This window comes from Herpailurus yagouaroundi, unplaced genomic scaffold, assembly GCF_014898765.1.
Source record: "Herpailurus yagouaroundi ecotype Mexico unplaced genomic scaffold, PumYag 141, whole genome shotgun sequence".
NCBI classification, from domain to species: Eukaryota; Metazoa; Chordata; class Mammalia; order Carnivora; family Felidae; genus Herpailurus; species Herpailurus yagouaroundi.
Window position 1 is genome coordinate 3,659,207 of NW_024412396.1, and position 25,432 is coordinate 3,684,638.

Here is a 25,432-nt window from a genome sequence, read left to right on the forward strand (position 1 = left end):
TGCTTTATTTCCAGTACAATATTTGTCATTCCCTGAAATCACAGCTGTTTTCTTCTTTCTTCACCCATTCCGCGAGGGCCAGGAGTCATGTTAGTCAATGCTATACTGCCAAGGCCTGGCTTATAGTAAACACTTAATAAATGTGTGTGGAATTTGTTGAATGAATGAATGAATGTGGCCAAGTGAATGAATTTAGATGAGGAAGCCCAGAGAGGTCAAGGACTTAGCTACCTGCTTAATCATGCACAACTCATCACTGGCAAAGTCGGGACTAGAGCCAGGCTATTTAACTAAATCCGTTACATCCAGGAGGAGAGGGGGGAGGAGGAGGGCACTGGTTAGCAGGGAGGGTGAGGAGAGCCTGGTCTAGGAGCCAGGCTGGTGGCAATGGGAAAGAGGGCGTCTCTGGGAAGGTATGGTGACATTGGCCAGAGGTGATGTGGGGACGAGAGACAAGATCTAGGAAGGGAAAATTAAAATGTATAGGATATCTCTTCTGTGCCATAACATGTGCTAGGCATGGTACCTGTATCTGTGCATCTGTGTGGTCTGATTTACAACCTGTGCGGTCTGATTTACGACCTGTGCTGTAGGTATTATCAGCCCCATTTTTATGAGCTGAAGAAATGGAGGCACAAGAGTTTAAATAAATTACCCTCTTTTATCCATTTATCAAGTACCTGACTCTTCCGCCCTCTTTCCATCCTCCTTTGAATTTAGGATTAAACCAGAGTTTTCCTTGAAGATGCCACTGTGTGTGGGGTCCACAGTCCCTTAGAAAAGGGCAACAAGAGTTATGTATTTATTCAGGGAAGAGCAGGAAACAGGGGTAGTGGCTCTCACCTTGCTTCAGAGGAGAAACTGAAACACAAGAAGGCAGGAGCCTCTTCTGATACGGGGAGGGCAGACAGAGGTGGCAAGAGGGGAGAGGACCTGAAGTTCGCCCTGAGGGTCTTTTGCTTCAAGGTACTATAAAGAGTCAGGACCGGGACACAGATGGGGCAGAGCAGAAGATTGTGGAGCCAGAGATGACACAGATCACCTTTTCCTTTTCTGGATTCCAGTCTAGGGAGAAACAGGGGTGGGACAGGATGGGCTGGATTCCAGTCTAGGAATAGTATGAGGATACTGGGAGTAGTATGAGAGTATGAGCCCCCTCCTCTCCCCAGTTGGGCCTCTTGGGGTGCTCTTGGCCCCTTGCCTGCCTGGACACAAACACACCATGGCCCGACAGCCCAGATGTTCCTGGGCAGGCTTAAATTACAGTCCACTGCCCTTTGTCCCCGTAGGTACTACACTTGTGCCTGTCAGAATGCGGGGCTCATTTTGGGTTTGTAAAATAAAGGGCACTGGAGCCCAGGACCCAGACTGTGCCCTCTACAGAGCCAGGTTCTGTTCAGGCCCCAGGGCTGCATAAGGTGTTCTTTGTGCCGGGGATGCCTCCGGGGCCGGGTGTTGGAGGCGGGCCCCCAGCCCAGAGCTAGTCCCTGACCACTGATGCCAAGCGGTTGGCTGTGGATCAAGGGTTGAGGGAACCCTCAAAGCCTGCGTTTCGGACCAGACCCTCACTCCCATCCTGAAGCCCCGCCCCCCCCCCCCGCCCCGGCATTACTCAAACTTGCTAAAAGGGGCTTTCATTAACCACGCCAGTCTGAAAATTCAGGCGGCTCTCCCCGCCCCTCCAGCCCTGGGGGCTTCAGGAGGGTCTGGGCTGCCTGCCAGCTTCGGCAGTCCCCAGACTTGGGGGTGGGGTGGGGAGGCGGTGCTGTTACCCTCTGCTTCCTGCTAGGTTTCCAGCCCGTAGTTTCCTCAGGCCCCGGCCTCCCGCTCCCCACCCTGCTCTTCCTTAACCCTTTCCTCCGGGGGAGGAGTGGCACAGGTCCGGTTCTCTGCCTCTTCGGGGAGGGCTGGGAGGGGCGCGGTGGGAGGAGCTGGGAGAAAGTCCCCGAAACCGAGCCCCCTCTCCCCCACCGGAACGCCCCTCCTTCCCCTTCCTCTTCCTTCCACCCAGGAAAGGGGAACGTGGAAGGAAATTAACTTTGACCCCTGATTCTGGCTTCGGGCCTAAAACTTGGGTGGAAGGCGGAGGTTTCCAGGACCCTCTCGCGCCCTCCCCCCCGCCCTGTCGCCCCCTCCTTCGGCCCTCCGCGCCCCTTCAAGCCACCAGGCAGACGGAGAAAGGGTTCATCCTGCAGGGGCTGGCGCAGTGGTGAAGGGGGAAGGCTGGGGGCGGAGGGAAGGGCGGCGGGAGCCCGAGTGGTCCCACCCCCAGCTGCAGCCCCTGGCAGGAAGAGATTGTCGCGGGAGCCGCCGCCAAAAGCGACGGAACTCGGGCGGACGGGCGCCGTGGCTGTGACTGGTGGGTCCGTAAGCCGGGAGGACCAGGCTGAGGCGGGGGGCGCGCCGCTCGGCGGAGGGGGCGTGGCCTGTACTCCTCCCGCACCCTGCTGGGGCGCCTCCCGCGCTGGGACCCGGTTGACACCGTCGGCGCCCTTCTTCCAGGGGCGCCGGGGCAGCCATGCTCCTGTCCGGGGGCGACCCTCCGGCGCAGGAATGGTTCATGGTGCAGACCAAATCGAAGCCCCGGGTGCAGCGGCAGCGGCTGCAAGTGCAGCGCATCTTCAGGGTCAAGCTGAACGCCTTCCAGAGCCGCCCAGACACCCCCTACTTCTGGCTGCAGCTGGAGGGGCCCAAGGAGAACATGAGCAAAGCCAAGGTAAACAGCTTGTCCCCACCCCCACCCGCCCCTTCCAGCCAGAGCCCTCTCGCTCTCCCCTGCCCTGGGGAGACAGGGGTCCCCAGAGATCCCTCGACCTGGATTCGGCACTATGGCGGGCAGGTAGTGGGCCAACGTCCTGCCTTTCCAGATCTGCAGGCTTGACTCCTTCCCTCTGGTTCCTTTTTTCTTTTCTGCCTCACCCCTCTTTGGCGTGTCACTTCTGTCCCTCAAGTGCGCTGCGAGACCCTCCATGGTACGTGTTCCCTCATAAGCCTTCCAGCATCCACAGCCTGCTCCTCCATCTGGGGAACAGCTTAAGGTCCTTCTATGGCCTCTGCAACACCTCTTTGTTCTCCACCAAGACACTGGAAGGCCCAGGTCCTTCTGTCTCTTTTTACGTCTCTTTAAATCCTAGGTTGCCCCTTGGAGGCTCTCAGAGTGCTGGACTGGAGGGGCCCTTAGAGATGCTTCTAGAGCAATGCAGGCATTTTACAAATCAGGCATTGGGGATTGGAGAGGGTAAGAGGCTTGCCTGAGCACACAGTGTCAGGTAGGCAGGAGGGTGGCAGGTGCTGGGACCAGAACCCAGGGCTCTGGGCTCCCTGCTCCACACTCTTGATGCCCTAGGTAGCCTCTTGCAGGGGCTGGTGCTGGCGCGCGCGAGTGTGTGCGCGCCCGCGTCCATGCACAGCTGCTCTGGAAGGCAGCCGTCCCTGGGGATGGGTGGGAATCTTGGAGGAGGGTTGTGGGCTTTCAGATGAAAGGGCCTGCTGTGTGGGGCTGGGCACTGGACAGGCCAGGTCACAGTGTACCTCTCTTGCATACTCCCTGGCTTCTCTTAACAAGGTTCTCTCTGGCCTCCAGTCATGGCCAAGGTCTCCCTCTTCCCCCAGATTCCCTTATCTTTTCCTAGTAGGAATGCTACAGTTTCTTCCCTGGGCCCCAGGCCATTCGCTTCCTGTGTATCTCTCACCCCTGCACCCTGCCCAACACACACCCCTTCCCCAGCTGGGTCTATACCAATATCCTAATTGGTCAAGGCCATGGGTGGGGGAGCCCAGAGTACACTGGCGAGTGGTAGGCAGGCAGGCAGGCAGGCTGGAAAGTTCCTCCCTCAGCCCCTCCACTGAGTTGCTTGGTCAACAGTTTTTCCAGTTCTGACAGAGGTGCTGGGGGGTGGGGGTGGGGGGAGGGGTGCCTGCCCAAAGAATGGATTGGCAGGCACCCCTCAGATTCAGACTTTTCAGTAGCTGGAATAGGGTTGGTTAACAACAGCAACCTTTGGGGGTGTTTTGGGTTCTTAATCTTTTTAATAATTTGAAACACAACAACTCACGCTTTTATGGGATTTGCACTTTCAGAGGTGCCCAGCTCCCCTGCCCCCTGCTTAGATCCCAGATCAGATTCTCTAGGCCTGTCTGCTCCTGCTCCTACTGCTGCCTCAGGGTTCCTTGGGCCACTGATCGCTCCCTTACACTCCAGGCCCTGCTAAGGTAACCAGTGGTTCCTTCAATTCCCCCACCCTGTCACCTCAATCGTCTTTGTCTTCCTTTGGGGAAAGGCCCTGTTTAAAATGGAGACAAGGTGAGGGGCTTCTGGGTAACTCCCTCTCTTATTGCACAGAATTTGCAGAAAGAAGAGATAGTTGGAGGTTTGGAGCAGGGGAGCAGGGTAGGTGGGAAGATAAGGCTCTGTCCCAGGAGTCAGGAGATCCGGGCTTAACCTGCTGTCACCAAGCTATGTCTGGGACAGAGGGGTGTGGCAGAGAGAGTTTGAGATTGAGGTTTGCTACTCTCTAACTGGGTGACCTGGGGCAAATAATTTACTCTCTCTTGAGCTTATTTCCTCATCTATAAAATAATATAACACCCACATCACAGAGGGATTGTGAGTCAGCTGAAATAATGCATGCTTAAGCACGTTTGCAGATGTGGAGAGCTATGGGGGATAGATGTCAGTTATTATTGTATAACTTTGAACGAGTGCTTTTGTTTCTGATTCTGGGTCTCCTTGTTTGTAAAATGAAAAGCTTAAATTAGAGTAAGAAGATTAAATGCTCTCTAAATTCCAGCAATCTGATACGTGACAATTTCTCAAGTATAAGGATGTCTTGTGGCTTCCATGGGGAGATGCTGTGGCTGACCCCAATCCCAGCTGCAGGGACATAGAGTCCTGCACTTTGATAATGTCGTACTATACACAGGCCACCTGGCAGAGAAGACCTAGCGAGATCGGAGACTGAAGGATGGGAAAGGGGTGAGCATGGGGATGGCTGGCTTGTGAGGGGAGGGGAGGTGAAGGACACAGGCTTATGTGGAGAAGGAACTGGGTATGTTTCTAAATTATATGCACTGGTTTTTCAGGAAAATCTCTGTAGAACTCAAGTGCTTTTATTTTATTTATTTAAAAAAATTTTTAATGTTTTTTTTTTAATGTTTATTTTTGAGAGAGAGATAGAGAGACAGAGAGACAGAGTGTAAGCAGGGGAGGGGCAGAGAGAGAGGGAGACACAGAATCTAAAGAGAGAGAGAGAGCAGACTCCAGGCTCTGAGCTGTCAGCACAGAACCTGATGCGGGGCTCAAACTCATAAGCTGTGAGATCATTACCTGAGACGAAGTTGGACACTTAGCCGACTGAACCACCCAAGCGCCCCTCAAGAGTGCTTTTAATTGTTATCTTGTAGTGGGATTTAAGAAATAATGAGGACAGGGGCACTTGGGGTGGCTCGGTTGGTTAAGTGTTCGACTCTTGATTTCGGCCGAGGTCATGATCTCATGGCTTGGTTCTTTTTTTTTTTTTTTTTTAAATTTTTTTTTTTTAAAGTTTATTTATTTTTTGAACAAAAAAAGACAAAGCATTAACGGGGGAGGGGCAGAGAGAGAGGGAGACACAGAATTGGAAACAGGCTCCAGGCTCCGAGCCATCAGCCCAGAGCCTGACGCAGGGCTCGAACTCACGGACTGCAAGATCGTGACCTGGCTGAAGTCGGATGCTTAACCGACTGCGCCACCCAGGCGCCCCTCATGGCTTGGTTCTTGAGAACGAGCACCACATTGGGCTCTGTGCTGACAGTGCAGATCCTGCTTGGGATTCTCTGTCTCTGTCTTTCTCTGTCTCTGCCCCTCCCCTGCTTGCATTCTCTCTCCCTCTCTCAAAATAAATAAATAAACATTAAAAAAAGAAATAATAAAGACACTGCTGGAAATCACCTTCCCAGGCAGCAAAAACAAACACTGGGGTAGCCTCACCTCTCTAAGGTGAAATCAACAAGTGGAAAGGAGGGTTTTAATAGTGACAGAGTTGCCCAGGGACAAGCCCTGCTCAGTGCTCTGTTCTTGGCAACAATGTGAGGAAGGGTTGAGCACAGAGAGGAGAGGTGACATTTCACTTTTCCCCTTTTTGGAGATGATGGAGGGAGATGAGGGGGAGCCAGAGACTGGGTTCAGGGAGCTGTGGGACAGGGCGTGATTTGCTGACTTTTGGTTTGGCTTGTCAGATGGAAGCCGATCTGTCCCTGCTCCACACTGAGCAGTAACATGTAAGTTGGTGGCCAGGGGCATGCTGGAGCTGGCTGCTACTTAACCCACTGTTAAAATTTCAGGAAGTTTGGAAGCCAGTGGAGTCCCACTGGTAATTTGAAATTAGCCTTGGTGGGAATATTTATGCCACAGAAACTGTCAAATGCTACAAATCATGTCTATCCCCCTACCTGGCTGATTGCTAAACACTTCCTGGCACATCTAATTGTGTTTTGGGCAACGGATACTTCTCCCTTTTAAATTTTTATTTAAAAAAGTTTTTGTTTAAAAATGTGTTTGAGAGAGAGAGAGAGAGAGCACTCGAGCAGGGGAAAGGGGCAGAGGGAGAGGGAGAGAGGATCTTAAGCAGGCTCCATGCTCAGTGCAGAGCCCAACTCGAGGCGTGATTCCACGACTATGGGATCATGACCTGAGCTGAAATCAAGAATCGGATGCTCAACCGACTGAGCCACCCAGGCACCCCTTCTCCTTTTTTTAAAAGTTAATTTTTTCTTTTATCAAAGTAATGCACAGTGTAAAAGTCTCATAGTTTTTAAAAAGCTCACACTAGGACACCATGATTGCCTGCCTTGTCCCTCCCAACTCCCTCTTTGGTGCTCTTCCTTGTAGGCAGTATTTCCTTTGGCATTTCCTCATCTCCACATTCCTAAAAACATATATAGGTACTGTTATATTTTGACTAATCAATTTTAGACATCTTTTATTTATTTATTTATTTATTTAAAAAAAATATTTTTTTTTAACGTTTATTTATTTTTGAGACAGAGAGAGACAGAGCATGAACAGGGGAGGGGCAGAGAGAGAGGGAGACACAGAATCGGAAGCAGGCTCCAGGCTCTGAGCCATCAGCCCAGAGCCCGACGCGGGGCTCGAACTTACGGACCGCAAGATCGTGACCTGAGCTGAAGTCGGACGCTTAACCGACTGCGCCACCCAGGCGCCCCTAGACATCTTTTAAAAAAGCTTGTATTTATGATTGATTGATTGATATTTTTATGTTTTACTTTTGTTTTTATTCTTTTAAATGTTTATTTATTTATTTTGGAGAGAGAGAGAGAGAGAGAGGGAGAAATTTAATCTCAAGCAGGCTCTGCATGGTCATCACAGAGCCTGACTCTGGGCTGGATTCCATGAACCGTGAGGTCATGACCCGAGCCAAAATCAAGAGTTGGTTGCTCAACCGGACTGAGCTACCCAGGAGCCCCTTATTTTTTATTTTGAGAGAGAGAGAGAGAGAGAGAGAGAGAGAGAGACTGAGAATTAGGGTGGAGGAGGGGGCAGAGGGAGAGAGGGAGGGAAGCTGACACAGCCTCCATGTTCCTCGTTAAGATTTTATTTTGATATAATCTCTACATCCAACATGGGGCTTGAACTCACAACCCTGAGATCAAGAGTCACATGTTCTACCGACTGAGCCAGCCAGGTGCCCCAGTTTTAGATACCTTTTGACATACCATTATTGTAGGTGAGCCTTTAGTCCCTTATATCACCATCCCTTCTTTTTTTCTCAGTATAGTTCTATTTCAGTTTTCTCTCAAACCTGTATTTACTGTTTGCGTCATTATGCCTGTGCAAGCATCACACGTATTTGAGCACTGCCATGTGCCCTGCTTATGTTTTCTTACTTTTATTTCAGTGACGTTAATAACTCCTTGTTTTTTTAATGTACTTGTTTTTCTTAGTACCTGTAGCCAATTCTAACAACTTCAGTGGCTTCTCACTACAGTTTTCTAGGAGGTCAGTCTATGGCTTCAGGATGTCCTTGCAGTTCTAGATGTTTTCCTGGAGACATCCTTCTTTCTGTCTAGTCAGGACTGCACAGTTGTCTTCCTAGACTTCAATTTGCTGTCATTCCTGGCAGCCCTTTGCGTTTTTTCTTTGTTAAATGCCTTATTTCCTGGACCGAATGCCTTTCTCTTTCTTGGGTTGGTGGAGCACGTCCACCAGTTGAGTCGTAAGTTAAAAAGATGGTGCAGTGCATGGGGCTCCTGGGTGGCTCAGTTGATTGAGCCTCCAACTCTTGGATCTCAGCTCAGGTCTTGATCTGAGGGTTGTGAGTTCAAGCCCCACATTGGCTCCATGCTGGGTGTGGAGCCTATTTAAAAAAAAAAAGAAAAATAAGTAAAAGATGGTGCAGTGCTGAAGAATATACTAGTAACATGCTTGCCTCTTGAGTCTTACCCTCCAGTCTGAACTAGTTGTCCCCCATGCCTGACGATGCTTTTGGTCCTAAAACAGTGCCTAGCAAATAGTGGGTGCTCAATGATGATTTGCTGAATGATGAATACATTCTGAGATTTCTCTTCACTGTCATCCTGGAGATTGTCTTTGTTTTCTTCCTCTATCGGATCTCCTTTCTTAGTTTCCATTGTTGATTCGCTGGAGAATGCTCTCCAGCAGCTTCCTGAGAAAGGGTTTACAGGAGGTAAAATGTTGGAGGAGGTAAAATGATATGCATATTTGCATATCTACATTGCATAGCTGAAGGTCGTTCGATTGACAGTTTGGTTGGTATTGAATCATAAATGGAAAATTATTGGTGAGATTGGGCCCTGTTTCGGGTGAGCACGAGCCTTGCATCGAGTGAACATGAGCCCCACTTTGGGTGAACTCTGCTTCTCTTTCTCTCTCTCTGTCTGCCCCTCTCTCACTTGCACCTTCTCTCTGTCTCAAATAAATAAATAAATAAATGGAAAATTATTTTCCTTCAGAAGTGTGGAGGCATTATGCCATTGATTTCTTGCTTTAGGACTTTGGAAGCTCTTTAGGTCCCAGGTCCTTTGTGTGTGAAGTGTTTTCTCTCTGGAAGTATGTTGTTTTCCCCACTGTTTTGAGGTTTCTCAGTGAGACTCCTCTGTGTGGGTCTGTCTTCATCCATCATTGCTTATTATTGCTATATTCTGGGGGCCCGTCTATCTGGACACTCGTGTTCTTCCGATCTAGACAATTTTCTAGATTGGTGACTAGATTGACTAGATTGGTGACTAGATTGGTGATTGGAAAGTTGGTGACTTTCCTCCTTGTGTTTTCTCTGTTCTTTTCTGGAACTCCTTTTTAGATATTAATGTCCCAATGTACTGGCCCAATGTACTTTTGCTTATTTTTTCTCCTGTTCTCCAATTCTGACTTTTTGCTCTGTTTTCTGGAGAATTCCTGAAGTTTATCGTCCAAACTTTTTATTGGGTCTTCCATTTCTGCCGTTTTATATATGTGTGTGTGTGTGTGTGTGTGTGTGTGTGTGTGTGTGTATAATATATATACATTATATATATTATAAATATATATTTATAATATACATATATATTAATGTTTATTTATTTTTGAGAGAGAGAGTGTGCACTTGTGCTCGTGCTAGTAGGGGAGGGGCAGAGAGAGAGGGAGACAGAGGATCCAAAGCGGGCTCTGCTGGGCTCTGCGATGACAGCAGACAGCCCCAATGCAGGGCTCAAACCCACAAGCCGCTAGATCATTACCCAAGCCGAAGTTGGACACCTAACTGATTGAGCCACCCAGGCGCCCCTGCCATCATATTTCTAATATCTAAAGTCATTTGTGGGGGTACCTGGCTGACTCATTCGGTGGAGCATGTGACTTATTCTCGGGGTTGTGGGTTCAAGCCCACATTTGGATATAGGGATTACTTAAGAATAAAGTCTTTTTTATTTTTTATTTTTTAAAAAAAATTTTTAATGTTTATTTTCGAGAGAGAAAGAGAGAGCGGGGGAAGGACAGAGAAAGATGGAGACACATAATCCAAAGCAGCCTCCAGGCTCTGAGCGTCAGCACAGAGCCTGATGTGGGGCTAGAACTCAGGAAATGTGGGATCATGACCTGAGCTGAAGTCAGTCACTTAACTGACTGAGCCACCCAGGTGCCTCAAGAATAAAGTATTTTTGTAAAAAGCCACTTATGTTTTTTGAATTCTCTTTTCAAAAATAACACCGTATTCTTGTTTAATGTGTGCAATGTTCTCTATCATCTCACTGAGACAGCAATGGTAGTAATGGTTTTTTTTTTTTTTTAAAGTAGATGCCATGTCCAGCATGGAGCTCAAGGCAGAGCTTGAATTGATGTCCCTGAGATCAAGACCTAAGCTGAGATCAAGAGTAGGAGGCTTAACTGACTGAGCCACCCAGGCGCCCCAATAGTAAACTTTTTAAAGTTTTCTTCTCCCTCCCGAGTGTCTCTTCCTTCAAATTGTTCCCCACCCGTTTCTGTATGTTTTCTGTATATTTATTTCACATTAGAAGTTTTCCTTATCTATCATGATAATCCTTGCTTGAGGCTGACACTTGTTGATTTAGAGCTTGGTTGTACAGAGATCTGAGGGCACTGTCTGTTAGGAAACTTGTTTGGTGATCTTTAGGTCTTGGCTCTCCAGCTGGCCAGATTTCCAGAATGTATTTCTCTTATTCTCTGTCCTGGCTGCTAAATCGCTGAATGGGAAGAATGAGTTTCTTGGCATTCAGCTTTCATTGTAGACTTCATTATTCATCTCTCCTCCCTTCCTTCATGTTTTTTGTATGATACCCACACCCAAGTATGGTGATCCACCTCTAATCCTGGGACCTTGTTTCCCGCCGTCTAGAGAACAAACCTCACAGCCTTTGTGTAGGGGGGCAGTTGGTCGCCCGTCTCGAGCTGCTCTTCAAACAACTTGACCTCAGTCTGCCTTTTTATTTATTGATTTTAGTTTAATTATTATTATCATTATTATTTTAGATCTTATTTTTAAGTAATCTACACCCAACGTGGGGCTCAAACTCACAATCCCAAGATCAAGAGTTGCATGCTTTACCGACAGAGCCAGCCAGGAGTCCCTCGGTCTGCCTTTTTAAAGGTTTCCCATCACTCTCAATTCCAGAGTTTCTTGGTGCTGCCATTTTCTGAGCCTTTTGACTACTCTGCAGGGTAATTTGGGGGTGGTTCTGGAAAGCAGACAATGAATCGTAACTGCCTTAGGAAAAAGGAGATTTCTAAGTCAGGTGTTAAATGCTAGAACACCTTGATCAAGTATAGACCAATATTAAACTGTTTCGTGTTACTGTTTTTATTTAACTTACTAATTGACAGAGGACCTGTGGACACTGCACAATGTATTTTGACAAATACACAACTCTTTTTCTGTGCTTATTTTGTTCCTGCCTCTTTTCTCCTTTTTTCCTTCTGGAGGAAAAAGATTGGGGTGGGCTTTAAGCAGGCAGATTGCTCCAGAATTTTCTGGATGTCATTGCCTGTTGTTTCTTTACATTTTCTTGCTGTAAGGTACAGATGGCACTATGGTTAAGACCCCAGACTTTGGAGTCAGAGTGCCTGAGTATCCCAGCCGACAATCTGTTTAACCTTGGACATGTGCCCTTCCTTGCTCGTCTAAAATGGGGATGATAGCAAATTCCTTATAGGACTGAGACGAATAAATGAGATCATGTGTCTAAAGAGCCTGACACAATAAGTATTCAATAAATATTAGTTCACACTTATTATTTGGAAAACGATTTTAGTTTTTATATACCTGTTAAAAAATATTGAACAGTGAATGGCACAATAAATATTTTCAGCTCTTTGCACAAAGAGAAAGAAACCACCGACAGACAATCTTCTTCCTCAGCACCTCTCTTCATTTCTACATGTTGTTTTCAAGTAATCGGAATATAGGGTGCTGGGGTGGGGATTTGTTAAGGTCTATGACAGTTATCCTGCGCCCGGTCAGATTCACCCTCGCCAGACAGTGGACCAGATGAGGTTCTTGGTGGGAGGGGTTGGCTTGGGGTGTCTGTCAGGTTTCGAGCTGGTTTTGGACTGATCGAAAAGGGGTTAGACCTGGGCCTAAGCCTAGGTGTATTTTAGACCCTTTGGGGAAGGGGCTGGAGGTCTGTGGCATGGTCCTGGTGGAAGAGGTAAACATAGGCCTGAATAGGATGGCTAGGGTACCGAGCAGAGGGGCTGGAGCCGTCTTCAGGATGGCTTTTGGTGATCTAAGAGGGAGCCTTTGTTCCCTGTTAGGGGGAAACAGGGAGAGGGGTGACCTTCAGAGACACGGGGATGTGAAGGGACAGGAGGGACATGAGGGCAAATACAATCGACATGGGTTGACTGATTAAGAGGGAGCGCCCCCGCTCCCTTGGAGCTCATGGGGGTCATGCTGGTGCAACTCAGCCATATTGGGGAGAAACCCAACCTCTTCCATCCCAGTGACTGCCAAAGACTGAGTGGTTGAGCCCTGTAAACATGAGGACTTGGTCTGCCCAGGGAGCCAGAGGCCTTCCTTTTGGTTCAGCCACTGTGCATGTCTGCGGGGTTCTCCTGGATGCTGGCCCAGTGACTTACCTCCTCCTCTGTTCCCTCTGGGCAACAGAGTTACCATGGTTACAGGTACAGGTTGTGCTAGAGACCTTCTGGAGGGGGATTAAGCCAGAATCCCACAGGATTACCCTGTAGTCACTCTGCAGTCTGAGGAGGTAGAAAGAACTCTGGTTTCGGAGTCAGACACATGTGGGCTGTGGTCCTGGCCCATCGCCCTCTAGCTGTGTGCCTTTGGGGACACAGCCCTCTAGCTGTGTGCCCTTGGGAATAGGATGGGCAGACGTCAGGCTAAGCGCTTCCTTCTTATTAACTCATTGAAGCTTCATAATAGCCTGATGAGGTGGGAAACTGTTGTCCCCATTTTACAGATGAGGAATCCAGGCACAAGGAAGGGTAAATAACTTGCCCCCTGGTCACATAAGTTCCTGGCACATGGAGGATTCTCAGTAGTATGCAATTCCCCTCCTCTAGCTGTCTCACAGTTCTAGAATGTCAGGGTAGGACTGGACCCTAGGTGTATGTCACTGTCACTTAACCTGCCATCTTACAGGGGAAAAGACAGAGGCCCTGAGAAGAAGGTAAATTTCCCACAGTTGACCTAACCTGTTGCAGTCAAGTTGGAACCAGAATCAGGTCCCTCGACTCCAAGCCTAGGTGCTTCCCCCTTCCCCCCCAGGCCTCCCTCATTCAGTCAGAGAGCTCCCTGAAAAGAAATGCGTGTGTGAGGAGGCAGGCCTAGAGAGAGGGGCTGGCTGTGTGTGTGTGTGTGTGTGTGTGTGGGCGGGGGGAGGGTGCAAGCCAGTGGCAGGCCCATAAAGGAATGACTTCCTTTGTGTTCTCCCCACTGTGACTTCAGGAGTATCTGAAGGGCCTGTGTAGCCCGGAGCTGTGGAAGGAGGTTCGCTACCCGCAGGCCCTGCACTGCGCCTTCCTTGGGGCCCAGGGCCTCTTCCTCGACTGCCTCTGCTGGAGCACCCTGGCCTACCTGGTGCCTGGTCCCCCCGGCTCCCTGATGGTGGGGGGACTGACCGAGTCTTTCATCATGACCCAGAACTGGCTGGAGGAGCTGGTGGGGCGGCTGCGCTGGGGCCCTGCTGCTCTGCTCACCCCCCGGGGAATCTGGGAAGCTGAGGTGACCAGGGCTTTTGGGGCCCTGGTCTGGATCCGTGGTGACCAGTATGCAGGGGATCTGCTGCAGCTGCCCCCAGCGGTCCAAGAGCTGCTGCTGAGCCTGGTGCGGGACGCTGCAGGCAAGGAAGACATCATCGAGTGGCTCGGCCGCATCGGCACCTCTGAGTCCTGCCCTGACCCCGAGGTGCTGATCTGCCCTCCCCACCAGCAGAAGGAAGGCCCGGCCATGGTGTCTGTGGGAGACGGTCCTGGGCCCTTCCTGGAGGTGGGGACTCTCCAGAACAGGAGCCCAGAACATTCAAAGAGATTAACCAACCTGGGACCCACCAGGGCCCTGGTCTCGGGCACCCCAGGCCAGAACACACAGCAGGAAACAACCAGCCAGCTGGTAAGGTAAGTTCTGAAGAATCAGTTCGGTTTCTCTAGACCCTGTCCCTGTTCCCCCCGCCCCACGGAAATGGTTTGGGATTTACCTGGCCTAACCACCTTTCCAACAAACTTGGATTTCCTCCAGGGTCGATTCCAACAGCCAAGGTAGTACCGACAGTGCTCGAGAGGAAGGGCCCGCGCAAGCCACCAGCAACCAGGACTCTGCAAACCACACACAAGCCCCGTCACAGCAAAGACAGGTCCAGAGAGTGGAAGATAAACGCCCCTTCCAGCCTCCCGTGTCAGCCCTGAGCATGTGCCCGCCCTGGAAGGCCTGGACCCCGGGGCCAGCGTTTGGGCCCTTGTGGCCAGGGGCTATCGCCGCAACCTTCTGGAGGATCAATGAACTGCACTCTCTCCACCTGGCCTGGCTCCTGTCCCAGGCGTGCTTCAGTTTTCCTTTCTGGCAGAGGCCCCTGGGCCCCATTCAGTTCAAGCTACCAGGGCAGAATCCTTTGCCTTTAAATCTAGAGTGGAAGCAGAAGGAGCTGGTTCCTTTGCCCAGCATGGAAAGCCCAGACTGCAGACCAGATGGGGGACCAGGAGGAGATGCAACCCTACAGAATTGCCCGAGGCCAGAGACCCCCCAAAAAGTCATGAGTTTATTGGTGGTCTCAGGGGGCTCGGGTGTAAAGGACAAGACTAGCCCAGGACTTCCACAGATAGGGCCCCCCTTGACCTCTGCGCCCCAACTGCAAGCTGGAAGCGAGCCAGGGGATCAAGGAAGTGTGCAGTGGGATTGTAAGGGGCCAGAAGAGGGCCCTTCTGTGCTGCCAACAGGGCAAGGCGTGCCTACAGCTCAGGGGGGGTCCGTGGCTCAAGAGGGGCTGACAGGTCAGTCAGCACCCGATGCTCAAACAGTGCCTGAAACTCTCGAAGTGCCCGTGGCTGCGGCAGTGCCCACAGCTCAAACCCCACCCACAGATCAGGGGCTGCCTGCAGTCCCCAAAGTGCCTACAGCGGAGGTGATGCTGGCAGTCCCCACAGAACCTGCAGCTCTCAAAGTGCCTTCGGTTCCGACAAAGCCAGCAGCTCAAGGGGGGCCTGCAGCTCAGAAGGCAGCCGTGGGTCAACTGGCATCAGCAGCTCAAATCGTACCTGCGACTCCCAAAACTGCCACAGCTCAGAAAACGCCTGCAGCAAAAACGTCACCTGCAGCAAAAACACCCAAAGCTCAAACTGGGCCTGCAGCTAAAACAGGGTCTATGGCCCCCAAGGGACCTGTGGCCCCCAAAGCACCTGCAGCTTCCAAAGCCTCCAGAGGCCCCAAAACACCTGCAGCTCAGAAGATGCCCACAGATCCAGGGCCAAGCCTGGATGCCGCCAAACTCCTGAGCGAGGTGCAGCCTTCGTCAAGGGGCAATGCCTCCTTGCCAAAGGGCCATGGGGAGTCCAGAAGGCAGGGTCCTCAGTCCAGCAGCACCTTGACTTCCGGTAGTCAGCACCAACCTCAGATGGAGGGGCTCCTGGGGGCTTGGGAGGGGTCCCCGAGGCAGCCGCCTCGTCACCCACAGGCAAACAGCACAGTGACCAGCTTCCAGAGGTACCACGAGGCCCTGAATACACCCTTCGAGCTGAACCTGTCGGGGGAACCCGGGAACCAGGGGTTACGGCGAGTGGTCATTGATGGCAGCAGTGTGGCCATGGTGTGAGTAGCTACAGGCATGGCATGGGCTGGGAAGTCTGGGGAGCTGGGGCAGGGCATCCCCGGGGGGGGACAGAGCGTGGGCATCCCCTCGGTATGTGGGTGACATGGGTTCAAATGGGGAAACGATAGGATGGAAGTGGCAATGGTGGGTGACTGGGGCATGGCAGGAATGTGCACGGAATCATGCAGACAGTCCTGCCAAGGGACGTTTCTTTCTCTCTCTTTGATAGAAACAGAAACAGGCTCACAGAGGTAAGGCATCTGGCCCAAGATTCCAGAGCCTCGTAAGGGACCTGGCTGGCCTTTGAGTTCAGATCTGCCCACTGCCAAGGCCCGTGCTCTTCCCACCACAGCCCGCCTGTCTCACATAGCACAGCGTCTGTCAACCCCAGGCCAGCTACCAATGTTTAGCCTGAACCTTAAGGCCCAGCCCAGGTGTCCTTTATGGAGCTTTTCCCGAGTGTGCCAATCAATCCTTAGAGACTGTCCTCCTGCATTGCGCTTACTGCTCTACACATGCTAGCATAAATGTGCGCAAGACCACTGAATTTGTCCCCACGGGACAGTAGTTATCTGTGCTGAGCACACTCCTGGCCCACAGTAGGTGGAGTGAATGTTTGTTTGCTTCTAGCCCTGACTTAAGTTCTTTGGGTGCAGAGGTTGCCGCCTTTTTCCTGTTGCCCTGGAGTTTCCCGCACACACACCCGCACACACGCATTCACCCCACACATGTGCACACAGCTGATCACGTGCACATAGCCCCCTGACATGTGTGCACACACATGCACACGCAGAGTAGGTGAGTGAGCCCAGTAGGTGCTTACAGAATGTTCGATGATGGAGGAGAGGGAGAAGGGCATTGCCGGTTGCTGACGCAGGCGTGTGGCGTTGTCTGAGGGAGGAGCAGAAAGGCAGGGCCACTCGTCAGGAGGAGGCTGCTCCCTCATTTCCCACCACCCCCCACAGGCACGGCCTCCAGCACTTCTTCTCCTGCCGTGGCATTGCCATGGCGGTGCAGTATTTCTGGAACCGGGGACACCGAGAGGTCACTGTGTTTGTACCCACCTGGCAGCTGAAGAAGAACCGGAGGGTGAGAGGTGAGCTGTCCACTGCCCACCCCCTCCGCCAGCCCCTGCAGCATCACCAAGTTTTGCCTTTCCCTGCCTCTCTGTCCCTGCCGTGGCCTCTTCCACTTCGCCCTTCCTCTGAGCATCTCTGTCTTCTGTCTTTCACCTCCAGAGAGCCACTTCCTGACGAAGCTGCACTCCCTCAAGATGCTTTCAATCACCCCCTCCCAGCTCGAGAACGGCAAGAAGATCACCACCTACGATTATAGGTGTGCCAGTCCCAGGCCTTTCTGGAGGGTTCCAGGGGCTGGGCTGGTGTGTCGGGTGGAGTCCAGCCTCACCTGCTCTGGGGAGATGGAGGCCACCATGTCAGAGGGTCATGTCAGAGAGGATGGCGTGGTGCACAGGCCCTCTGTAGGCAGAGGGAGGCACACAGTGAGGAGAGGGCTCCAGGATCGGCTCTACCCAAGGCTAAGGGGGATTCCTGACTTTGGGACTCTCCAGCTCCATTCCCTCAGTCTACAGGCTTTCTGACCTATGGGCTGGAACCCACTACTTTGGATAGGACCCGCCCAGGTGACTCCTGGTGTTTCCAGTGAGCTGCTTGCCCAAGTGACTGATTTGGGGCCTCGGTTTGGGCTAAAGTTCAAGTCTCCAGGAACTGCTTCAGTTTTTTTCCTCCCCCCAGCCCTGGCACTGGGAGGAGGTATGTGTATGGCTGTATGTGGTTAGACCCCTGGCAGGGCTCTGAAAATGGAGTTAGACTGGCCTTGTCTCCTTGCTAAAGCCCCAGTGCCTCCCTACTTCCCTACGTGTCAATCCTAAGCACCTAGTCCCCAACATGGCTGCAGGACCAATATGCACAGGGGGAGCCTGTGATGCTGCCTCTGTTGGGGCAGGGAAGGCCCTGCCATAGTCACTGGTCCCAGGCTGGAGTCTGTGCCCTGTCTCGGCTGCACTTAGGCACCTCCTATGCTGGCCAATGAGAAGTTCTGTTCTTCCCCACTTTTCTCAAGACCTGGCATCCATTCAGCTGGAGGGGCCAGGCATGGCAGCTCAGGCATCCCTCCTTCAAGAGCTAGGCCCCCTGGTCTTTAAGTGCCTCTAAAATTTCGGGTCTGGGTTTGAGGGAAGATGGTTGTTCTGCAAAGGTCCCCTGCTGGGCACTTGTGGAATAGCATGCTTGGGGCCGCCGGAATGGCAACCTTTCCGGGAATGCCGAGAAGTAGGTGGCCTTTGCTTTCTTTCCTGGTCACAGCCCTCTTTCAAGGAGAGGTGATCCTTGGAAAAGTGGATTTGTTTATTCAGGTATGTGATTTTTATATATGTTTTATATGTATATACATACATACATTACATACATATCGGTGTATGTATGTAGTGTGTATATGTACATATGGATGTATGTATGTATGTCTTGGCATGTATGGGAATGTGGTGCATTGGTGAAGAATAGTAATGGAACACGTGTGTGCATGCTGTGTGGCAGGCACCGAGGTAGGCACTTCAATGTACTGTTTGTCTCATTCCGTTTAATCCTCACAGCAATATAGGGTAGGTATTTTATGTCCATTTTACAGATGTGGAAACTGAGCTAGTAAAAATGCATGTGTGAATGTGGGCGAGTGTGCAGGTTTCAGCGTGTGTGTCTGTGCATGTGTATGTGAATGCCTGTGTGCTAGATAGGGGCGTGTGTTTGTATCTGTAGATGGGGGTGTGCATTCAAGTTCACCCTCCCGGGGGCTAGTGGTGATCCCGGATGGCTGCACAGACGGACGAGGAGATGGGCTCCTGAGCCCTGGCTCCCCGACCACCAAGGGCAGCATTTTTGTTCAGCACATCTCCACGTGAAACTGCAAGTTCGTTTTCCCCAAAGACCTGGGAAGTAAGGGTTTCTGGGTGGCTAGCAGCAACCCCTCTCCCTGCAGGTTCATGGTAAAGCTGGCAGAGGAGACAGACGGCATCATTGTCACCAATGAGCAGCTCCACATCCTGATGAATAATTCCAAGAAACTGATGGTCAAAGATCGGTGAGGTGATCCCAGGGACTTGAGCTGTTCCTTCCCCGTGGATGGATGTCAGCCAGCCCCTGGTATGGGGTGCTGGGCTTGGGAGAGGGCCCTTAGAACTGTGCTCACCAGACGTTGGTCTCAATTCCTGTTCAGACATCCAGGGGTTAACGGGCCGTATGAATCAAGGGCTCCTCTATGACCATATCTCCTCTCTCCCGGGTCCAGCCTACTGCCCTTCACCTTTGCGGGGAATCTCTTCATGGTGCCGGATGACCCCCTGGGCCGTGATGGCCCCACCCTGGACGAATTTCTGAAGAAGCCAAACAGGTAATGGGCCAAGCCTCTGCCGCCTCCCAGTTCCTCTTGGGACTGACCAGAAACTTCCCCTCGGCGCTAACCAACATTTGTCTAGTGCTTAACCATGAGCAGAGTGATTCGATTTTTCAGGTTTATGCTTTTACAACATATTTTTAAAAAATATTTATTGATTTTTGAGAGAGAGAGAATGCACGTGAGTGGGGGAGGCAGAGCAAGAGGGAGAGAGAATCTTAAGCAGGCTCTGTGCAGAGCCTGACGCGGGGCTGGAGCCCATGAACCGTGAGCTTGTGACCTGAGCCAAAACCAAGAGTCAGACACTCAGCTGACTGCGCCACCTAGGCGCCCTGACCTCTACCACATATCGATGCATCCATAAGCCACTTACAGTATGGTTTTGCAGCTTTACAGTTTTGCACATGTGCATATTTCCACAGTTGGCATTTGTACTCAGCATTTTATGGCTCCCCCCCGCCCCGCCCAGATACATGCCATGTTAATTCATGTGGCTCACTTTAATGGCTGCGCGGTATTCCATTCTAGAAGTACCCAGGGGATTTATCGAGTCTCTTGTCAAGGGCCGTTTGACATTTTCCATATTATGCTGTTGGCAGCAGTGCTCCAGGGGACAGCCTCATTCTTGCTGCTGTGGGAATAAAGGGAGCTGGGCTAGGGGACATACTGCTGAATTTTTTCCATATTTATTGTCTCCTTGGATTCTCACAACCTGGGTTAGACATACATGACTTCTGTCCTGGACCAGGTTTGCAGCAACTCAGACGCTCTGGCCTCCTCCCGCTCTGAGCTGCCTTACTGCCCCCCTCTTCCTAGTTCCCAGCAGAGGATGGTGGCAAGGACCTTATGGACAGGGCATTGCTTTCTGGACCGGGTCCCTCAGTTTCATTTCCCTGGTTTGAGAAAAAGTGCTGTGGAGGTTTGTCTGCTGTGCCCTCTCTCAAGTGCCTTGTCAGGCCGCCTTCCTTCTTGACCTCCCCCTGGCTTGCTCGTCCTAGGGACAGGTTGGAAGTGCCAGTCATCTAACTCGTACCAAGTCATTGGCTTAGAAGTGGTTGAAAATGTTGCTTGGTCAACAAGGGTTTGATTGGGTGAGGCTTTACATATGGATGAATCTCCAATATGGAGGCCTGGCACGTGCTGGAGATAGAGGAGGTACCTGCGGGCAGGGTCCTGGTGGAGGCTCTGGCGCTTGGCCCAGCCTCAGGGGGACTTAGCAGTGGGGTGAGGCTCTGCAGATGTGGTTTCCCCCTTGGGTGCCCCTCCCTCCTCCAGCAGGCCCCTGAGCCCCTCCGCTCTGCTTTTCTGGGGTAGGCTAGACACCGACATCGGCAACTTCCTGAAGGTGTGGAAGACGCTTCCTCCCAGCTCGGCCAGCGCCTCTGAGCCAAGTGATGGTGCTGACCCTGCACCTCCGGAGGGTCTGCGGAATATGGAAGAAGTCCGGGAGGAGAAGGAGGAGAGGCAGGACGATGAGCAGAGGGAGGGGAAAGGGGTGCAGGAGCCGCCTGAAGAAGATGCCCTGGACTCCTCACTGGCATCAGTGTTCAGGGCCGAGTGCCCTTCCCTTTCAGAGGAAATCCTCCGGTGCCTCAGCCTCCAGGACCCCCCTGACGGTGCCCTAGACATCGATCTCCTGCCGGCGCCGGCGTCTCCCTACCTGGGCATCCCCTGGGACGAGAAGGCTCCCTGCCAACAGGTTCTTGCCCACCTGGCCCAGCTGACCATCCCCAGCAACTTCACTGCACTCTCCTTCTTCGTGGGGTTCATGGACTCCCACCAGGATGTCATCCCTGACTATGAAGCCCTCGTGGGCCCCCTGCACAGCCTCCTCAAGCAGAAGCCGGACTGGCAGTGGGACTGGGAGCATGAGAAGGCCTTCTTGGCTCTGAAGCGAGCCCTGGTGTCTGCCCTCTGCCTGACGGCCCCCAACACCCAGCTGCCCTTCCGCCTGGAGGTGACAGTGAGCCAAGTGGCCCTCACGGCCGTTGTCTATCAGGAGCACTCGGGGAGGAAGCACCCCGTAGCCTATACCTCGAAGCCCCTCCTTCCCGATGAGGAGAGCGAGGGCCCCCAGTCAGGGGGAGACAGCCCCTATGCGGTGGCCTGGGCCCTCAAACATTTTTCCCGCTGCATTGGAGACACCCCAGTGGTCCTGGACCTTTCCTATGCCTCCCGGGCCACTGTGGACCCCGAGGCGCCAGAAGGCCGCAGACTTTCCAAAGCATGGTTGATCCGATGGTCCCTCTTGGTACAGGACAAAGGCAAAAGGGCCCTGGAATTGACCCTTCTCCAGGGCCTGCTGGGAGAAAACCGACTGCTGACGCCCGCGTCCTCGATGCCTCGTTTTTTCCAGGTTCTGCCTCCTTTTTCCGACCTGTCCACTTTTGTCTGCATCCACATGTCGGGCTATTGCTTTTACCGTGAGGACGAGTGGTGTGCTGGCTTTGGTCTCTATGTCCTGTCTCCCACCAGTGCCCCTGTCTCCCTTTCCTTCTCTTGCTCCCCGTACACACCAACCTATGCCCACCTGGCGGCCGTGGCCTGTGGCCTGGAGCGCTTCGGCCAGTCCCACCTCCCTGTGGTTTTCCTCACGCATTGCAACTGGATCTTCAGCCTCCTCTGGGAGCTCCTGCCCCTGTGGAGGGCTCGAGGCTTCCTCTCCTCGGACGGGGCCCCGCTACCTCACCCGAGCCTGCTGTCCTACATCATCTCGCTCACCTCTGACCTCTCGTCCCTTCCATTCATCTACCGAACCTCCTACCGGGGCTCCCTGTTTGCTGTCACAGTGGACACCCTGGCCAAGCAGGGAGCACAGGGGGGCGGGGAGTGGTGGAACTTGCCAAAGGACGTGCCGATCCCTGTAGTATCTCCTCACACCATGGGCAAGAGGCCCGACTTGCTGGCATTACAGCTGAGCGACAGCACTCTGGCCGATATCATCGCCAAGCTGCAGGCCGGGCAGAAATTGTCTGGCTCCTCACCCTTCAGTTCTGTCTTTAACTCACTCAGCCTCGACAAAGAGAGCGGCCTGCTTATGTTCAAGGGGGATAAGAGGCCCAAGGTCTGGGTAGTCCCGAGGCAACTCCGGAGGGACCTGATTTTCTCCGTGCATGACCTTCCCCTGGGCGCCCACCAGAGGCCCGAGGAGACCTACAAGAAGTTGCGTTTGCTGGGGTGGTGGCCCGGGATGCAGGAGCATGTGAGGGATTACTGCCGAAGCTGCCTGTTCTGCATCCCCCGAAATCTCATAGGCAGTGAGCTGAAGGTTATCGAGTCCGTGTGGCCCCTCAGGTCTACCGCCCCCTGGTCCAACCTGCAGATTGAGGTGGTGGGCCCAGTCACCATAAGTGAGGAGGGCCACAAGCACGTACTGATTGTGGCCGACCCCAACACCAGATGGGTGGAGGCGTTCCCCCTGAAGCCCTACACGCACACGGCAGTGGCCCAGGTGCTGCTCCAGCATGTGTTTGCCAGGTGGGGCGTTCCCGTGAGGCTGGAGGCTGCCCAGGGCCCCCAGTTTGCTCGGCATGTCCTGGTGAGCTGTGGGCTGGCCCTGGGAGCCCAGGCAGCCTCCCTGAGCAGGGACCTCCAGTTCCCCTGCCTGACCAGCTCAGACGCCTACTGGGAATTCAAGAGGGCCCTCAAGGAGTTCATCTTCCTGCACGGCAAGAAGTGGGCGGCTTCCCTGCCCCTGCTGCACCTGGCCTTCAGGGCCTCCTCCACCCAGGCCACGCCGGTCCAGATCCTGACGGGGGATGAAGTGAGGCTGAGCGAGCCGCTGTGGTGGGAGATGAGCAGTGCCAATATCGAAGGGCTCAAGATGGATGTCTTCTTGTTGCAGCTCATTGGGGAGCTGTTGGAGCTACACTGGCGGGTGACCGACAAGGCTAGCGAAAAGGCGGAGAATAGGCGTTTCAAGCGGGAGAGTCAGGAGAAGGAGTGGAATGTGGGCGACCAGGTCCTCTTGCTGTCGCTCCCCAGGAACGGCAGCAGTGCCAAATGGGTGGGCCCCTTCTATATCGGGGACCGGCTGAGCCTGTCTCTCTACAGGGTCTGGGGCTTCCCGACTCCAGAGAAGCTTGGGTGCATCTATCCCAGCAGCCTGATGAAGGCCTTTGCCAAGAGCGGCACACCCCTGTCCTTCAAGGTCTTAGAGCAATGACCGGGGTGCCGGGAAAACCCCCACTCCAGGGTCCTGGGCTTTTGCTGCTAGGCCTCCCCCAGCCTCGAGAAGTGGTCTCATAGCCCCATGGGGGCCTCGGTTGTGCCTTTTGCGGAGAAGTCAATTCACAAAGCTTTGCTGAATTGCCTTGAACTGGGGATCAGCGTCCCTATGGAAGCATCCCCAGTTTGGGATATCGGGAGAGTCTGTCAGGCTGTGAGATATGGGCCTCTGGCAGTTTTACCCTGGGGGGCAGAAAGTCCCCTTTTTAAGGTAGGCCAGGCTCGTTGTCTTTCCCCGGGTATCCCTATTGTCCTGTCACACGTGTGCAGGTACATACACACGTCCCCCCAGAATGTTACTCCTGCCTGTCCTAACGGTCAAACGGTGTTGGCTCTGGGCCTCAAAATCGGAACCACATTCCCTTATCAAACAGAAATCTCAAATATGGACTCTTCCCCTGAACTGTCCACCTGGGGACCCTTTGCTCTTCTCACTGTCACAGCTGACCCAAGTCCATGAGGGCTGTGGAGAGGCAGCCCATTCCCAGTCTCACAGCCACCTTCCTCAGGCCAGCCTAGGCCTGTCCAGTTGTCGAGGAGGGACTGGCAGTTCTGGGCCCAAGGCTCAGAGCTGGGGTAGAAGTACGGCCAGCCACATAGAGCATCCCGATTGTCAGCAGGGGAAGGGCAAGGAGAGACAGCCTACCTCAACTGGCTCTAGCCAACGAAGACAACCCGTCCCCTGCTTCAACGGCGTCAACCAGAACAGGAATCAAGGATCTCGATGCCGGGTGTGGCATCTCTACCTGACAAGCTACTTCAACTAGACCGAGGGGCCCAGGCCTCTGTTTGAAGGGGGCAGGGCGTCTGAAATGAGCAGTGCTGCATGCGGTGAGGTACTGGCACGGCTCTACTTTCCAACCCTGCCCCAAAGCCCACAGCCCTCTCTTCCCATGTCTACTGTACCCCGTATCCCCAGACCCCGCACAATGTGTGACTGCTTTGGTTGGATCGTCCCCTTCCCCTGCACCTGCCTTCTGCGTAGAGCAAAACCCAGCTCCCTCGCAGCCACTTCCTGCAAAGATCATCTTGTAGGGACAGTGAATTCCTCATAGGTGTGTGCACTTACACTCGTCCTCTGAGTGGCTGCTGCTTCTGCTGACTGTAGTTTCCTGGTGAAGGCTAGCACTGTGTCACTCTCCTCTAAGTAGTTTTATTTTTCCAAAGCCGAGCCAGACTCCTGGCCCAGCTCAGGTTGCCAAAGCGCTTGGCATTGCTAGAGCCAGAGTAGGACCCACCATCGAGTCCAGTTTGCTTGTTTCACAGCCAAGGTAAGAGGCCCGGAGGGGAAGTGACGTGCCCAAAGTCATACAGCTGGTTCGCTGGTGGCTGAGTTGGGACCAAGACTAAGCTTCCTAGCTCTCAGTTCACCCTAAACAGGTTTCTGGCGACAGGTTCAAGGGAGAGACTCCCTCAGAACCCTATCCCATCCCCCATCTCCCAGTTCTTGTAGACAAACTGCTTCGTTGTTGCCCTTAAATCATTTCCAGCTGTTAATCCTGTCCAGGAGAGAATGGTTGGGTGACAGCTGAAGAACTGAAAGGTGAGCTGTGGGATTGTTAGCAGACACCTTCTTTCCTCCTCTTTCCCCCTTTCTCCCCCTCTTCTCTGCTTCTCCCTTTAGTGGTATGCCCAGCCTCCTCCCTCCCCAGGCGGTACCCACATCCCAACTGCCCTCCTCCGCCTGCTCCACGTGTTAACCACACTTATGGTCTTCTATCCTTTTATATGATTGTTTTTCATTCGATTTGTCAATAAACGGATCCGAATGGAACCAAGGTCTAGTTCTCTTTAGCTGCAGGCTCACTTATGGGTGGGGAGGGTGGGGGGCAGTTGTGGGGTGCTGCTGCTGCTGCATGTTTCCCAGGCTGAGTTGAAGATTTGAAGGCCTGGGTAGTACCCTTTCAAGCTCACCTGACGCATGGTCTCATTTTGTAGATGAGGAGACTGGCACCCAGGTAGCGAGATACATCAGGCCCACGGCTGGTTTGTGGCAGGGCTGGGAGGGGAGCCCAGGCTATGGGCT

The 25,432-nt window shown here is 52.8% G+C and overlaps 1 protein-coding gene across 1 annotated transcript; it reads left to right on the plus strand.

Annotated features, from left to right (window-relative positions):
* The first annotated feature begins 1,953 nt into the window (after window positions 1-1,953).
* On the plus strand, window positions 1,954-25,180 carry NYNRIN (NYN domain and retroviral integrase containing). Its single transcript, XM_040476812.1, has 8 exons — window positions 1,954-2,716; window positions 13,419-14,086; window positions 14,208-15,770; window positions 16,737-16,867; window positions 17,010-17,106; window positions 18,766-18,867; window positions 19,075-19,176; window positions 20,494-25,180. Exons 1-8 carry the CDS (start codon window positions 2,519-2,521, stop codon window positions 23,342-23,344), a joined length of 5,712 nt encoding a protein of 1,903 aa, XP_040332746.1. The 5' UTR covers window positions 1,954-2,518; the 3' UTR covers window positions 23,345-25,180.
* The last annotated feature ends 252 nt before the right edge of the window (window positions 25,181-25,432 follow it).